General features: G+C 41.4%; 1 protein-coding gene across 4 annotated transcripts in view; it reads left to right on the top strand.

The window, feature by feature from the left end:
* The window catches only part of LOC111966400 (TOX high mobility group box family member 2), a 118504-nt gene that overhangs the window by 63500 nt on the left and 38160 nt on the right, over positions 1-16844 (top strand). For 2 of the 4 annotated variants that reach the window (XM_023991004.2, XM_023991003.3), the window contains one exon: positions 8642-8701. The exons of the other annotated variants lie outside the window; for them this stretch is intronic. In XM_023991004.2, the coding sequence (XP_023846772.1) occupies positions 8642-8701 (60 nt within the window). The remainder of the gene's footprint in view (positions 1-8641; positions 8702-16844) is intronic. 4 annotated transcript variants of the gene reach the window in all.

The following is a 16844-nucleotide window of genomic DNA, read 5'->3' as shown; positions in this document are numbered from 1 at the left end:
TGCCTCCCTGTTGCTCTTTCTCCCCGTCTCCCTCTCCCCGTCTCTCTATCTCTCCCCGTCTCTCTCTTTCTCCCCGTCTCCCTCCCTCTCTCTCCCTCCCCATCTTTGTACCTGCCTGTCTCTCTTTCTCCCCGTCTCCCTCTCCCTGTTTGTTAACATTGCCAAAGCAAGTGAAGTAGATTATAAAGAAAAGTGAAATAAACAATAAAATTAACAGGAAACATTACACTCGCAAAAGTTCCAAAAGAATAAAGACATTTTAAATGTCATATTATGTGCAAATAGTAAAAGTTGAAGTTCATTATTTTTGAAGCTCCACGCTCATCGATGATGGTAAGGCCTGACCTAGTTCTGACTACCTCTCTTTCTCTTTCTCCCCATCTCTCTCTCGCTCTCTCCCCGTTTCGCTTTCTCTCCCCATTTCTCTTTCTCCCCGTCTCTCCCTCCCCATCTCTCTCTCTCCCCCTCTCTCTCTCTCCCCATCTCTGTCTCTCTCACCGTCTCCCATCTTTGTCCCTCCCTGTCTCTCTTTCTCCCCGTCTCCCTCTCCCCATTTGTTAACATTGCCAAAGCAAGTGAAGTAGATTATAAAGAAAAGTGAAATAAACAATAAAATTAACAGGAAACATTACACTCATTACAMATACATTTTAAATGTCATATTATGTGCAAATAGTTAAAGTACAAAAGGGAAAATAAATAAACATAAATATGGGTTGTATTTACAATGCTGTTCTCTCTCTCCCTATTTCTCTCTCACTCTATCTCTCATACACACTCTCCCTCACTCTCCCTGTCTCTCTCTCTCTCTTTTTCTCTCCACCACATGTCACACTGGGAAACATTGCAAGTGGCGGTCCCTGCTGAACAATTACCATGCAAAGCAATCCAAATTGAGATGTTTCCCAAAAACAACATGTGTGTAATTACTGCTTAATGAGCCCCTTGTCTAGGCCGAATGCACAATTAGACCGGAAATGGGGAAGCACTGCCGGGGCCCACTGGAGAGGGAGGGAGAGAGAGCGGGAGAGAGGGAGAGAGGGAGAGAGAGAGAGAGGTTTCTGCAGTGAATGTGGAGTAATGGCTGCGCTGATAGCATTCTGCCGAGGATAAATTGGCATTTTAAAAGGGAGAGAGGCAGCGCAAGGAGAGCTAGCAGAGCAGAGAAAAAGCCTTACATTGGAATATATGTGCAGCCATGTTGAACCACAAAATGGCTGACCTTTTGCTGTTGTATTGGGGCCTTTTGCTGGATGATTGGTAGTCGGTTGGATTCAATTTGAACGTCAGATATCGTCCCAAGTCAGTGTTGAAAAGACAAGACTGTGATTACACAGATAAAGACTTACATTTTGTATCCATTTTTCAAAAGGAGAGGGTAAAAGGATCTAAAAATTTGTGTATTTGTTGACTGTACTGCGAGACCTGACATGAGACCAGACTGAGTCTCTTCCAGCCTTACCCCTTTATGTAATTGCCGACTACAGTGGTTTTTGATAGATGAAATTAAACTCTTATGTTGATGTACTGGAGAGGCTTTCATGAAACAATTATATCACCCTGTACCACTCATTGATCAAGGTGTTGTTCACATAATGTATGTCGTGCGGTTTTGAAAGGAGATAGGCCTATGATTTCATCAAGATAAATGTCTGAACATATCTTACCTATTCAAAGTGAACAGAATATAGGTGCTTGGCATTTCAACTGTTCTCGTTTATCTTCTGTATACTACCTGACTGGCTCAATAATAATAATAAATGCAATGAACTTTTAACAAGGTGTTCCAGGTGACTACCTCATGAAGCTGGTTGAGAGAATGCCAAGAGTKTKCAAAGCTGTCATCAAGGGAAAGGGGAGGCTGCTTTGAAGAATCTAAAATATATTTTGATTTGTTTAACAGTTTTTTAGTTACTACATGATTCAATATGTTATTTCATAGTTTTGATGTCTTCAATATTATTCTACAATGTAGAAAATAGTARAAAATAAATAAATAATAATAATAACTTGAATGAGTAGGTGTGTCCAAACTTTTGACCCCAAAAATAATTATGATTGTGTTTTGTGCCGTGCTAAAATATGTTGAATATATTCTTGGAGACAAGAAACTGAGGTGTCATTAAGACATCTTATTTGTGTCTGGGTGGTGAATCTATAGGGACGAATATTAATGTTTTCATTAGAATAAGCAAGTAGATCCTCACAAGGTTTCCTTGAAATGCATCATTAACCAACCATTGCTTCGGGCCACTGCTCCTACCCCAGACATTACTAGCAATAATTTGGTGTAAATTGTGAATCCCTCTCTTTCTCTCCCTCTCTTTCATCCTTTCTCTGTATCTTTCTTTCTCCCCGGCCGTGTCTGAAATCCATGTTGCCTACTATTTACTAAAACTGCATATTGTGTACTAATCAAACGACGTACTATTTAGAACACACTGTTTGGTAAAAATGTATGCAGTAAGCTACAAATATCAACATGCGTCATCTAATGTGGAATTGCGTTGTTTCCCGCCATTCATTAATTTTGGTACAGCACATCCCCTAATCTGATTATGGTTATGAATAGACGATTCTCTTCCTCGATAGCATGCAGTGAATTCGTACTAGATGAAAACCGAAACAGTATGACATCCTGGCATTTAAAACATACTACATTTTAGAAATTTCACACACTATGAAACATTATATTTTCACATCCCAAAAATGCCTACTATTTAGAACGCAAGTATTGGTATTCGGTCACAACCTGTCTCTCGCTGTCTCTTTCTCTCTCTCTCTCTTTCTATTGCTCTGTCTGTAACTCATCTTTCTATCTATCTACAGTTCCATTTTCTGTCAACGATCTACACAAAATACTCTGTAATGTCAAAGTGGATTTTTWTTTATTTAACGTTTKTAAAAATTTTAAAAAGACAAATAAAACATTAATATATCTTAGTTAGATAAGTATTCAACCTCCTGGGTCAATACATGTTAGAATCTCCATTGGTAGCGATTACAGCTGTGCGTCTTTATGGGTAAGTCTCTAAGAGCTTTCCACACCTGGATTGTGCAATCTTTGCCCATTATTTTTTTCTAAATTCTTCAAGCCCTGTCAAATTGGTTGTTGATCATTGCAAGACAACCATTTTCAGGTCTTGCCATAGATTTTCAAGCAGATTTAAGTSAAGACTATAACTCGGCCACTCAGGAACATTCACTGTCTTGGTAAGCAACTCCAGTGTAGATTTGGCCTTGTGTKTTAGGTTATTGTCCAGGCTGAAGGTGAATTAAGCACCCAGTGTTTGGTGGAAAGCAGACTGAACTAAATTTTCCTCTAGGATTTTRCCAGTACTTAGCTCCAGTCAGATTATTTTTTATCCTGAAAAACTCCCCAGGCMTTAACGATTATAAGCATATACATAACATGATGCAGCCACCACTATGGTGGAAAATATGGAGAGTGGTACTCAATAATGTGTTATATTGGATTTACCCCGAACATATCACTTTGTATTCAGAACAAAAAGTKAATTGCTTTGCCACATTTCTTGTAGTATTACCTTAGTGCCTTGTTGCAAACAGGATGCATGTTTTCGAGATAAAACAATTCTGTACAGGCTACCTTCTTTTCACTCTGTCAATTAGGTTAGCATTGTGGAGTAACTACAATGTTCTTGATCCATCCTCAGTTTTMTCTTATCACAGCCATTAAACTCTGTAAATGTTTTAAAGTCATCATTGGCCACATGGKGAAATCCCTGAGCGSTTTCCTTCCTCTCCGGTAACTGAGTTAGGAAGGACACCTGTATCTTTGTAGTGACTGGGTGTATTGAAACACCATCCAAAGTGCAATTATTAACTTCTCCATKYTCAAAATGATATTCAATGTCTGCTTTTTGTGTTTTTACCCATCTACCAATAGGTGCTCTTCTTTGTGAGGCATTGAAAAACCTCCCTGGTGTTTGAATCTGTGTTTGAAATTCACTGCTTAACTGAGGGACCTTACAGATACAGTGGGGCAAAAAAGTATTTAGTCAGCCACCAATTGTGCAAGTTCTCCCACTTAAAAAGATGAGAGAGGCCTGTAATTTTCATCATGGGTACACTTCAACTATGACAGACAAAATGAGATTTTTTTCTCTCCAGAAAATCACATTGTAGGATTTTTAATGAATTTATTGCAAATTATGGTGGAAAATAAGTAATTTGGTCACCTACAAACAAGCAAGATTTCCTGGTTCTCACAGACCTGTACACTTCTTCTTTAAGAGGCTCCTCTGTCCTCCACTCGTACGCTGTATTAATGCGCACCTGTTTGAACTTGTTATCAGTATAAAAGACACCTGTCCACAACCTCAAACAGTCACACCTCCAAACTCCACTATGGCCAAGACCAAAGAGCTGTCAAAGGACAACCAGAAACAAAATTGTAGACCTGCACCAGGCGGAGAAACTGAATCTGCAATAGGTAAGCAGCTTGGTTTGAAGAAATCAACTGTGGGAGCAATTATTAGGAAATGGAAGACATAACAAGACCACTGTGATAATCTCCCTCGATCTGGCTCCACGGCAAGATCTCACCCCGTTGGGGTCAAAATGATCACAAGAACGGTGAGCAAAAATCCCAGAACCACACGGGGGACCTAGTGAATGACCCTGCAGAGAGCTGGGACCAAAGTAAACAAAAGCCTACCATCAGTAACACACTACGCCGCCAGGGACTCAAATCCGTCAGTGCCAGACGTGTCCCCTGCTTAAGCCAGTAACATGTCAGGCCCGTCTGAAGTTTGCTAGAGAGCATTTGGATGATCCAGAAGAAGATGTGGAGAATGTCAAGGTCAGATGAAACCCATGAAACCTCGTCGTGGTTGGAGGACAAAGATATCTGAGTTGCATCCAAAGAACAACCATACCTACTGTGAAGCATGGGGGTGGAAACATCATGCTTCGGGCTGTTTTTCTGCAAAGGACCAGGACGACTGATCCGTGTAAAGGAAAGAATGAATGGGGCCATGTATCGTGAGATTTTGAGTGAAAACCTCCTTCCATCAGCAAGGGCATTGAAGATGAAACGGGGCTGGGTCTTTCAGGCATGACAATGATCGCCAACCACACCGCCCGGCAACGAAGGAATGGCTTCAATAGAAGCATTTCAAGGTCCTGGAGTGCCTAAGCCAGTCTCCAGACTCTCAACCCACAAGAAACCAATCTTTGCGAGGGAGTTGAAAGTCCGGTGTTCGCTTCCAGCAACAGCCCCAAAACAATCCACTGCTTCTAGAGGAGATGCTGTAGGCGTAATCGGGCCAAAATACCTAACCAACAGTGTGTGAAAAACCTGTGTGAAGACTTACAGAAAAACCGTTTTGACCTCTGTCATTGCCACAAAGGGTATATACAACAGTATTGAGATAAACTTTTGTTATTGACCACCAAGAACTTATTTTCCACCATTAATTTGCAAATAAGTTCATTAAAAAATCCTACAATGTTGATTTCGGGCTTTTTTTTTCTCATTTTTGTCTGTCATAGTTGAAGTGCTACCTATGATATGAAAATTCCAGGCCTTCTACATCTTTTTAAGTGGGAGAATCTTGCACAATTGTGTGGCTGGACTAAATACTTTGTTGCCCCACTTTAAATTGTATGTGTGGTCTATAGAGATGAAGGATATTCATTTAAAAAATAATGTTAAAACACTATTATTGCACACAGAGTGAGTCATGCAACTTATTGTGTCTTGTACACACATTTTTACTCCTGAACATATGGTAGCTGGCCATAAACAAATGGGGGTTAATGCTTATGAATGAAGACGTTTCGATATTTTCCTTTTTTATTAATGTCCACTTTGACGTTATGGGCTATTGTGTGTAGCCAGCTGAAAAAAAATCTAAATGTAAACCATTGAAATTCAGGCTGTAACACAACAAAATGTRGAAAAAGTCAAGGGGTGTGAATACTTTCTGAAGGCRCTGTATCTATCACATYTCTCTCTCTCTTTATTTACCACTCTCCCCTCTTATGAAATTGTTTTTAATGTCTTCCATTGTGGATGTTTTCGTTCACCCTCAGGAATTGTATCCATTAGTGCTCTCAGGACATACTTTCTTAGCTAATTGTAGTGGCCCATTTGTGTTCCCTGATATTTTTCTTCTGTTTATCTAGGTAGTAAACCTTCAGTCCATGTCTTCTGGCTCGGAAAATACCACACACTGAATCGCCATGTATCTCCACATCTCTGGAATTTGAAATGGAATGCTGTCTAGTTTGATCATGTTTTCATTGCTGTCTGTCTGTTCCCTTTTACACAGAGCTATGCGATATGGCACGCGCTATGCAAAGAATGACTTTTGTCAATAAACAAGAAACATTGGCTCTTCTTCATGACTTTCAATATACTTCCACAGCAGTTTGAGAGCTGGCGTTGATATGTGTCTATGAACTGTCTGTATTACCCGATGGGTGGTGAGGTCACTGTCAAGGTTTATCAAACCGCTTCACTACAGAGCTGAGTGCTATGGAGAGTCCAAGGTTTATCAAACCGCTTCACTACAGAGCTGAGTGCTATGGAGNGTCCAAGGTTTATCAAACCGCTTCACTACAGAGCTGAGTGCTATGGAGAGTCCAAGGTTGCACAGGGAATATATTTATAACACTTTTTTCACCATCACAATTGCAACCATCTTATTCTTTTGTAGTGTTCTCAGTTTGGGCTTTGTGAACTTTCCCAATTCTTAAAAGATGAGTCTTTAGATGACTATCGTCACTGGTGTAAAGTACTTAAGTAAAAATACTTTAAAGTACTACTTCAGTAGTTTTTTGGGGTATCTGTACTTTACTTTACTATTTATATTTTTGACTACTTTTACTTTTACTTCATTACATTCCTTATGAAAATATTGTACTTTTTACTCCATACATTTTCCTTGACACCCAAAGTACTCAATACATTTTGAATGCTTAGAATGCTTAAATTGTYCAATTCACGCACTTATCACAGAACATCCCTGGTCATCGCTACTGCCTCTGATTTGACGGACTCACTAAACACACATGCTTTGTTTGTAAATGATATCTGAATGTTGGAGTGTGCCACTGACTGTCCTAAACAAATATATTTTTTAAATGGTGCCATCTACTTTGCTTGATTTAAGGAATTTAAAATTATTTATAATTTTACTTTTGATACTTAAGTATATTTTAGCAATTACATTTATTTTTTATACTTAAGTATATTTTAAACCAAATACTTTTAGACTTTTACTCAAGTAGAATTTTACTGGGTGCCTTTTACTTTTACTTGAGTCATTTTCTATGAAGTTATCTTTACTTTTACTCAAGTATGACTATWGGGTACTTTTTCCACCACTGACTATTGTGATTGAGCACACTACCATCAATCTTTCCTCAGACAGGCAGGACGATTCCAACTTAATAGTAGTACTGATCTAGGATCAGGTCCTCCCTGTCAATGTAATCTTATTAATTGTGAACAAAAATGCTAAACYGATCCCAAATCAGCACTCCTACTCTGAGACGCTTGATCTATCTGGCCCAGAGCCCTTAAACGGGCCTGTGTCTGAGTATCTTAGCTTAAGTGACCAGTCAGTTAAGCTAACCATAGCAGCATACTGTAGTTAAAACAACATAGCTTCAACAACATAGCGCTATAGTACGTCCAGTTTTAGGCATTTAGGGCCATATCATAACATTCTGCCATGCAATCTGATTGGCCAAGAGGCGTGCGAAGCCTTGGCTTCGTCTCATACCTACTGTATGACCACAGCACAGCAGTTCTAAAACCACAATAAATCACGCCCACTTGTGTATTAATCCTTTATTAAAACATACTTAGCAGTGTTTTGGCACCTGCAGCAAGTGTTCTCTCCATGACTAGAACACTCCTTATTACCTACCTGTGAGAGACATGAATCACCTAACTTCAACAGCACACACACACACACACACACACACACACACACACACACACACACACACACACACACACACACACACACACACACACACACACCACAGAAACAGTACACACATGCACAGAAACACACAGTATGAACATTCCCACAGGGGAAGCCCAACGCTTGTCACTCGGCTCAACTAATTACCGCCCCACTGACGAACAGTAATTACCGAAGCCACCGCAACGAGGTTTAGTGAATGTGACAAAGTCATTAGACTCACGCTCCTTGCCTCCCGTAGAGCCATCACTACTTCTCTCGCTGCTCTTGCTTATTTATTTATAAAATACATTTTTTACCCCCTTTTTTATTCCCAATTTCAATCTTGTCTCATCGCTGCAACTCCCCAACGGGCTTGGGAGGCAAAGGTCGAGTCAGGCGTACTCGGAAACATGACCCACCTAAACCGCGCTTCTTAACACTTGCACGCTTAACCCACAGCAATGTGTTGGAGGSAACAACGTTCAACTGACGACCGAATGCTGGGCCAATTGTGCGCCACCCTATGGGACTCCCGATCACGGCCGGTTGTGACACAGAATGGGATGGAACCTGGGTCTGTAGTGACGCCTCTAGCACTGCGATGCAGTACCTTAGACCGCTGCACCACTCTGGACGGCCGCTATCTTGCTTATTATTCACWAAATGTTTGTTTTCTTTTCTTTTTCTGTTCACAGTTTGATGGTGACAACATGTACATGAATGACAATAACCAGGAGTTTCGGTCACCAAGCCAGGTGAGTAGTCCGGTTCAAGGTTCACCAATTAATCCTAAAGGTTATACCTCCATTATGGTCAAGAGACATTCTCTTTGTGGTGACTAGGTGACTTATCAACATAAGCATTCAAATATCTATTAGCGAAGTATGGAAAGCACAAACAAAGGAATGATACGGATTCAGTGCAACTACCCCGCTGGGGGTCATCCACATTGTAGTTTTCTCTTCTAGAAACATTCAATACATTTGTTAAACACCAATAATGCCACCTAAAGGTTGCCCTAACTGCTTATTTATTGTGTAGTTCTCATGTAGTTCCCAAAACCCATAGCTGTGTGACCTACTCCAGGTAAGGTAAGGTGTAGATTTGTTGTTACCGAAATGGGTTTCACTTACTTGTCTCAAACCCATTCGCTCCTTGGAGGGCAGAGTTCATACACAAACTTCCTCCAGCAGTCTTGGTGTTGTGAGGTTTTACAGTATTTGAAGGTGTTGTTAGATTTGTGTCTAACTAGCCTGTTGGGAGCTCAGGGCCCGTATTCACAAAGCGTCACAGATCCTAGATCAGGACCGCTACTCTGACATGATTTGTGAATACGGGCCCAGGAGTGTAAGATAGGATCGGACCGACACTCACTCCAGTGGTTTGGACGCAGGTTGACATTTATTGTCATGAATCTTGGAGGCAGCTCTGCAGAGTGGTCACAAGCCAGCACAAGTCACAAAGTCATACAATTTTAAAGCTAACCCTAACCTTAATCCTAACCTTAAACACACTGCTGACCCTAATGCCTAACTCTAACCTTACATTTTTGTGTTCATGGATTTTTACAATATAGACAATTTTGACTTTGCAGCTGGCCCATCTAGCGGAAATCGCTCAGTTCTGCTTCCAGGGCAAGATTCATGACAATAAACGTCAACCTGCGGTTTGGACGGGAGGGAGGGGARCAGAGTGCTCACAGCCAACGCCTTGGTTGACATATGGCAGTGTTTAGATCTCCACGCTTTGTTGATACTGCGGCAAAGCCTTGGTGTTTAAACAAAACATAACAAAGTTCCAACTACTCATCAATTAGCACTTGCCTACACAGAGAGAGAGCAAGAGAGAGAGAGAGAGAGCGAAGGAGGGTGGGAGGTGGGGAGAATGGAAGAGGGAGGGAGAGATAGAAAGAGCGAGGTGGAGGGAGAGAAGGAGAGCATGAGGCAAAGCCCCTCTCCACCTTTCCTAGTAAGTTTGTATTTTCTTGTAAGTCTTGATTGACTGCGTATAATGAGGGGTTGAAGGATAGATTTAGCAGCTTATTGGTTGCTCAGTGCAGAAGCACAAGGTCTACCGTGTTGACTACATGCTTTTTCCTGACGACATCACTGGACACACATTGGTTGCTTGWAAATTGGGCAAACTATTCGGCACTATTGTCGGTCAGACTGGTCATATGTCAATCAGCACCTACTGTACTTTAAAGTGTTACAGAGAGCGTTTTAACTACTTTGCAGATATGAAACAAAAAGAAAATCATAATATTAGTACATATCAAATTCCCAGTTTATGCTACAAAACCAATTTTATAAGAGGTTTTAAAAATAAGTTATAGTTGACAAAAAATTCCATGGCGTAGAGTAAGGCATTGTTCGTATAATAGATGGATACAGTTCAATGCATGATTAATACAATTCAACAAAACATTTCTTGGTAGTCCAGCAAATATTGCTATCAGGTTGTAAATCACAGCTGGCCTGGTACATTGTTTGCTTCCTCCAACCATCCGGGATGCACTGTTTCAGGTTCAATGACTCAATATTTTGGACAAAAAACGGACTAATGTAACTACGGACCAATTCTAACTCTGTCGTTTTTCTGTGGCTTTGGCTAGAGATGTGCAATTGATGGTAGGGAGATTGTGATGTGCAAAACTCCCTGATCTTCTAAAAAAKATAGGTTTGTCTAGTTGTGTCCAGTCCAAGTGGTGCTTGTACAGGCAGACCATCTATGGGAGGAAGGACGTCAGCGTTGCGCAGCAGCTGAAACCTGGTCCTGACTGAGTCCGAACGCTCCTTGGCGACAATGTCAATGGCGTGCGGACTGGGAGCGGAGTCAGGTGCAGGAGAGCAGAGAGTTGTGAACAGGCGCACACTTTATTAATGTAGGAGAAACCAACAGACGGACGCCACTGCGTCAAAACCTCCAGCCAGTGCATAAGTCCAAACGCGCAAACAGTCACAATAATATTGTATAAAMACAATAACATACCTTGTGAATGAAAACACGGAAATAAACGCATATCAGTAAAGCGCGTCAACATAGACACGTAACACAAAACAATCTCACACAAAGACATGAGGGGGAACAGGAATAAATACATGTAGTGTGATTGGGGAATGAAAACCAGGTGTGCAGGGAACAAGACAAAACAAATGGATAAATGAAAAATGGAGCGGCGATGGCTAGAAAGCCGGTGACGTCGACCGCCGAACGCCGCCCGAACAAGGAGAGGGGCCGACTTCGGTGGAAGTCGTGACAGACAACAACACCAGGCTCCAGAGCATTGAAGCTGTAAAACAGGAAAATAGACAAAAAAATGTAGAAGACATTACAACCTTGCATAACTTCTTATGGCTGCAATCCCGTTAACGGGATGATATGACAACCGCCAGTGAAAGTGCAGGGCGCCAAATTCAAACAACAGAAATCTCATAATTAAAATTCCTCAAACATACATTTATCTTATACCATTTTAAAGGTAATCTTGTTGTTAATCCCACCAAAGTGTCCGATTTCAAATAGGCTTTACAGCGAAAGCAACATAAACGATTATGTTACGTCACCGCAAAATCACAGAAAAACACAGCTATTTTTCCAGCCAAAGACAGGAGTCACAAAAAGTAGAAATAGAGATAGAATTAATCACTAACCTTTGATGATCTTCATCAGATGACACTCATAGGACTTCATGTTAGACGATACATATATGTTTTGTTCGATTAAGTTTATATTTATATCCAAAAACCTCAGTTTACTTTGGCGCAGTGTTCAGAAATGCCTCCAAAATATCCGGAGAAATTGCAGAGCCAAGTCAAATAACATAAATACTCATCATCAACTTTGATGAAAGATACATGTTTTACATAGAATTAAAGATACACTTGTTCTTAATGCAACCGCTGTGTCAGATTTAAAAAATCTTTACGGCAAAAGCACAATATTCAATAATCTGAGAACAGCGTTCAGCCACAAAAGGAAGCCATACAGTTACCCGCCAAACAAAACTCATAAAAAGCATTATAAATCTTCACTTACCTTTGCTGATCTTTGTCGTAATGCACTCCCAGGACTCCCGCTTCCACAAGAAATGTTTGTTTTGTTCGGTAATGTCCATAATTTATGTCCAAGTAGCTACTTTTGTTAGCGTGTTTAGTACACAAATCCAAACGCTCGTGCAGGTCCAGCMGAACGTCGGACGAAAACTTCAAAAAGTTATATTACAGGTCGAAGAAACTTGTCAAACTAAGTATAGAATCAATCTTTAGGATGTTGTTATCATAAATATTCAATAACGTTCCAACCGGAGAATTGTGTCTATAGAAGTAATGGAACGCAAGTCGATATCATGTGGAATGCGCGTGACCAGGACCTGGCTCTCTGCCAGACCACTGACTAATTCCCCTTTCATTCAGCCCCACATCACAGTAGAGGCTTCATTCAAGGTTCTACAGACTGTTGACATCTAGTGGAAGCCGTAGGAAGTGCAAACAGATCCATATCCTACTGTGTTTTCAATAGGCGATGAGTTGAAATTCGACCAACGTCAGATTTCTCACTTCCTGGTTGGATTTCTTATGAGTTCTGTTATACTCACAGACATAATTCAAACAGTTTTAAAAACTTCAGAGTGTTTTCTATCCAATACTAAAATAATATGCATATATTAGCAACTATGACTGAGGAGCAGGCCGTTTACTCTGGGCACCTCAGTGCACCTTTCATCCAAGCTACTCAATACTGCCCCTCCAGCCATAAGAAGATAACATCAATTCACCTCCCAAGTATAGATAATAAGAATAACCTCATACAATGCAATGAAAATTATATTCACCTGAAGTGCTGGTACTACTTGATCTGTGGTTGCGGCCTGAAGTACGCAGTCGTGTTTTGTTGCCAGCCATAACTTTCCACCAGCACCGTACCATTCTGCAGTCCAACCTGTTGTGGGATGTTGACCCCCGGTCACAGTGCTGTCCTTGACCACTCCAGCAATTTCTCCACAGATTCCTGAAGGAAGACAGCCTGACTACATGTACCTCTGAAAAATACACAAATAATGTGAGATCAATAAAAGTAGTGCCAATCATGTTGGAGGTAAATGAAATAATGAAAACGTGTTGTTTATGCTTTACATTCCAAGTGTTGTCATCGATTCCTTGTGGAGACGACACACTGCTGCATTTGTCATATGAGATGGCAGCAGCTTTCCACCAAAGTGTTTGTGTCCTGGGTGGCGTCCTGGTAATACTATTTTATTATCCTCTGCATAGTTGTTGATGAAGTTCACAACTCGCTGCAGGTCCTCATGCTTCAGGTGTAACCTGTGCTTGGGCCAGCTCTCTTTCTGATGGGAGGCATTAGACCATTCTCCTTGTATGACTGGTGGAGGAGAGTCAGGCGTGTTCTACTGACGCTGAAAGACAAATTCCAGATACAAATATTTTAACGTTATTATACAAAAGATGGCCGTTATCACCTCCAGACACACCTGGCTAACTAGAAGGGGTCATGTAATCATCTGTGGAGTCTTTTGTTTAGACATGTAGCTAGCTAGCTAGCTAAACAATGAGCCATTATTCCAACCCATCGCAGGAGGTTGGTGGCACCTTAATTGGGGAGGATGGGCTGGTGATAATGGCTCCTATGTAGTTATGTGGCAATATGAGCCAGGACCCTTTTAGTCATCACCTTGTTTTTTGTTTGTTTATTGCATCTCCATTTTTTGGTGATTTTGGGAGTTTATGTTGTTGTCATATCATGGCCTTTATTTTCCTGACCTTTTTAGGTGGAATCATTGGCAAATTCAAGCACATATAGTATACCTAATGGCCCATTTTAAAAGGATGGGGAATGATCCAATACGGTTGTTCTGCCGTTAATGTGGGTTACTTAGACTTGCGATGGGCCCGTCAATGTTGTGTCCTATGTCTGTGTACAACGTGTGGAGTCTAGTACAGAGTCGCCTTTGTGAGTGTGTCCAAGGCTTTTTGTGTCTTAAGTATTACCCTTCAACACAGAGACAGGAGATTACATTACACACGCTACTGTATCTCAGGCCCCTTCAAGAGAAAGCCACTAAACAAAAACGGCTTTCATTGACTCTAAGCTAGGAAACAGGTCTAGTCACTCAGTGGCTTTTTCCAAAGGTATTAATTTCTTTGTTGTTACTGTACATGTAAGGGACTTTGTCATTTTTTGTTTGTTTACCAGTTGACATTCTTGTGGGTGACCTATTTAGTGGATCAACATGACATGGTTGTTGATCAGTGTTACATGTGTTTTCCTACTGCGTAGTGTACCAGTATAACTAATAATATCACTAATTCACCCTATTGACTCGCGTCCGTGTGTCGCATTTAATTAGAATCCAGGATTTTTAATGGCTCGTTCAATAATCCTGATTGATATGTTCCAAGAAAAAGCATCACATCTGTCATTTGATCCTTCCAATCTATCATTGGATGCACATTATTCACACACACTTCAAGTGCAATGATGTTAATTGCTACACATACTGTACATGTAAAATAAATGTAGTACATATTGTGGATTTACATCAACAATCATGGTCGCCATATTACTTGTTGCATCATGGGTAGTGTAGTGTTATGTCCTCATATAMGTCTTTCTCTATCCCAGTGTAACCCCCCCTGGGTGCATATTTTAGTTTTGGCCGTAGCACTACACATCTGATTCAAATATCCAACTCATCGTCAAGCTTTGATAATTTGAATCAGCTGTGTAATGCTAGGGCAAAAATGAAAACGTGCACCCAGGGAGGGCCCCAGGACCAAGTTTGGGAAACCCTGCTCTAGCCTACGTCTGCCCAGTGCATTGAGAATTCAGTGGTGCTCCAAATGATCAGGCTGATTGGATATCAGGCCAGTGTGACGGACAGGAAATGCTTTGATTGGGACTGGTCTGGAATGAGCGGTGAGTGTGATCCGTTTGGGTGATTACAGACTGGGGCCGGTGTGTGTTTACGTTGCTGTCGCCCTCCTCTCTGTTTTTACAGTCCCTGTCCCACTGGGGTTTCATTTACAATAGAGTTTTAACAGACTGGATTTATAACTTCCTCTCTATGTTATAATCAGTCAGTGTAAGGAGAGCAGACCTGAGTTAAAAAACTATTTGAAATATTTAGCGTTTGCTACCTGGAGTGTCAGGAGGCTAAATAAAGCACCTTTGAGACTTTTCGATTGGTTCCTTTGCGACAGGCGTGCTGAATCAAGCACAGATCCAGTATTCAAAATACACTGAGTATACAGAACATTAGCCCTCACAACAGCCTCAATTCGTCATGGCATGGACTCTACAAGGTGTCGAAAGCGTTCCACAGGGATGCTGGCCCATGTTGACTCCAATGCTTCCCACAGTTGTGTCAAGTTGTCTGGATGCCCTTTGGGTGGTGGACCGTTCTTGATACACACAGGAAACTGTTAAGAGCGAAAAACCCAGCAGCGTTGCAGTTCTTGACACAAACTGGTGTGCCTGGCACCTACTACCATACCCCGTTCAAAGGCACTTAAATGTTTTGTCTTGTCCATTCACCCTCTGTGGCACACATACACAATCCATGTCTCAATTGTCTCAAGTCTTAAAAATCATTCTTAAACCTGTCTCCCCACCTTCATCTACACTAATTGAAGTGGATTTAACATTGACATCAATAAGGGATCTCAAAAAGGGATCATAGCTTTTACCTGGATTCACCTGGTCAGTATATGTCATGGACAGAGCAGGTGTTCTTAATGTTTTGTATACTCAGTGTAATTTCAAATAGAATTGGAACCCAGATCTGGTGTGTAGAGGGAGAGAAAGAGACTTATAGAGAAATACTTTTCTCTCTGTTACCTCGTTTTTCACTTTTGTACCAACCTTGCCTTGCTGTAGAAAGATACCCAGGGTCTTTTAAGAACCAGCTAGTTTTAGCTTGTTTGTGTTTGTGCCTGTGTTTCTTTTGTTGTTGAGAATGCAAGACAACGTGGGGCTCTTATATAGTCACGACCACAGGGGAGCTGTTGCTGATGGTCTAGATTAGAATAGAAACTTGGATAAAGTCTCTCTCTCTCTCTCTCTCTCTCTCTCTCTCTCTCTCTCTCTCTCTCTCTCTCTCTCTCTCTCTCTCTCTCGCTCTCTCGCTGTCTCGCTCATTCTCTCTCTCCATCTCTCCCCTATCTCTCTCTCTCTCTCCAATCTCTCTCTCTCTTTCATCCCTCTCACCGACACACACATAATACACTCCACGTAGACACAATATCCCTCCCCTCTCACCACACAGCAGCTTCGTCCAGTCAAGTGCGCTGCCAATAGAGTCCGTGCAGATGTTGTTTGGCCTCTCTGGCCCTGCGCTGTGAGTCAGTCAGTGGAGATGTGTGTCGGAACAGCGCAGGGACATCTTGGAACACGGTGGTAGCACATACACCACATGTGGGTGATGGTGAGGTGAGAGCAAAGTTACTTAATGGTGACTCATGGTGTACCATTTATACTCTGAGCACAACAGACAGACGCACCCACGCACACGCACCCACGCCCACAACACACACACACACACACACAACACACACACCACACACACACACACACCACACACACACACACACACACACACACACACACACACACACACACACACACACTCCCCTTCCCTCTTCAGTGGATGTGCATATACAGGTCTCTTCTCATCATCTTTCCATTTTGGTAATGCGAAAAGTTGCATGAGCAGATGACTAATCATGTGGAAAGGGTGACGCACATCTCTTTCCTGAGCCCAACTAGAACACTTTGTGCGATGCATAGAACAACGGAGAGAGTGGAGATGAAAACCTTATCGTCTAGCTCTATCTGTTGTGTACTGTTATTCTAAAGCAGTTACACATAAAAATATGCTCC

The sequence above is a fragment of the Salvelinus sp. IW2-2015 genome, linkage group LG7 (assembly GCF_002910315.2).
Source record: "Salvelinus sp. IW2-2015 linkage group LG7, ASM291031v2, whole genome shotgun sequence".
Taxonomy (NCBI): Eukaryota; Metazoa; Chordata; class Actinopteri; order Salmoniformes; family Salmonidae; genus Salvelinus; species Salvelinus sp. IW2-2015.
This window is presented reverse-complemented; position numbering and strand designations above follow the sequence as displayed.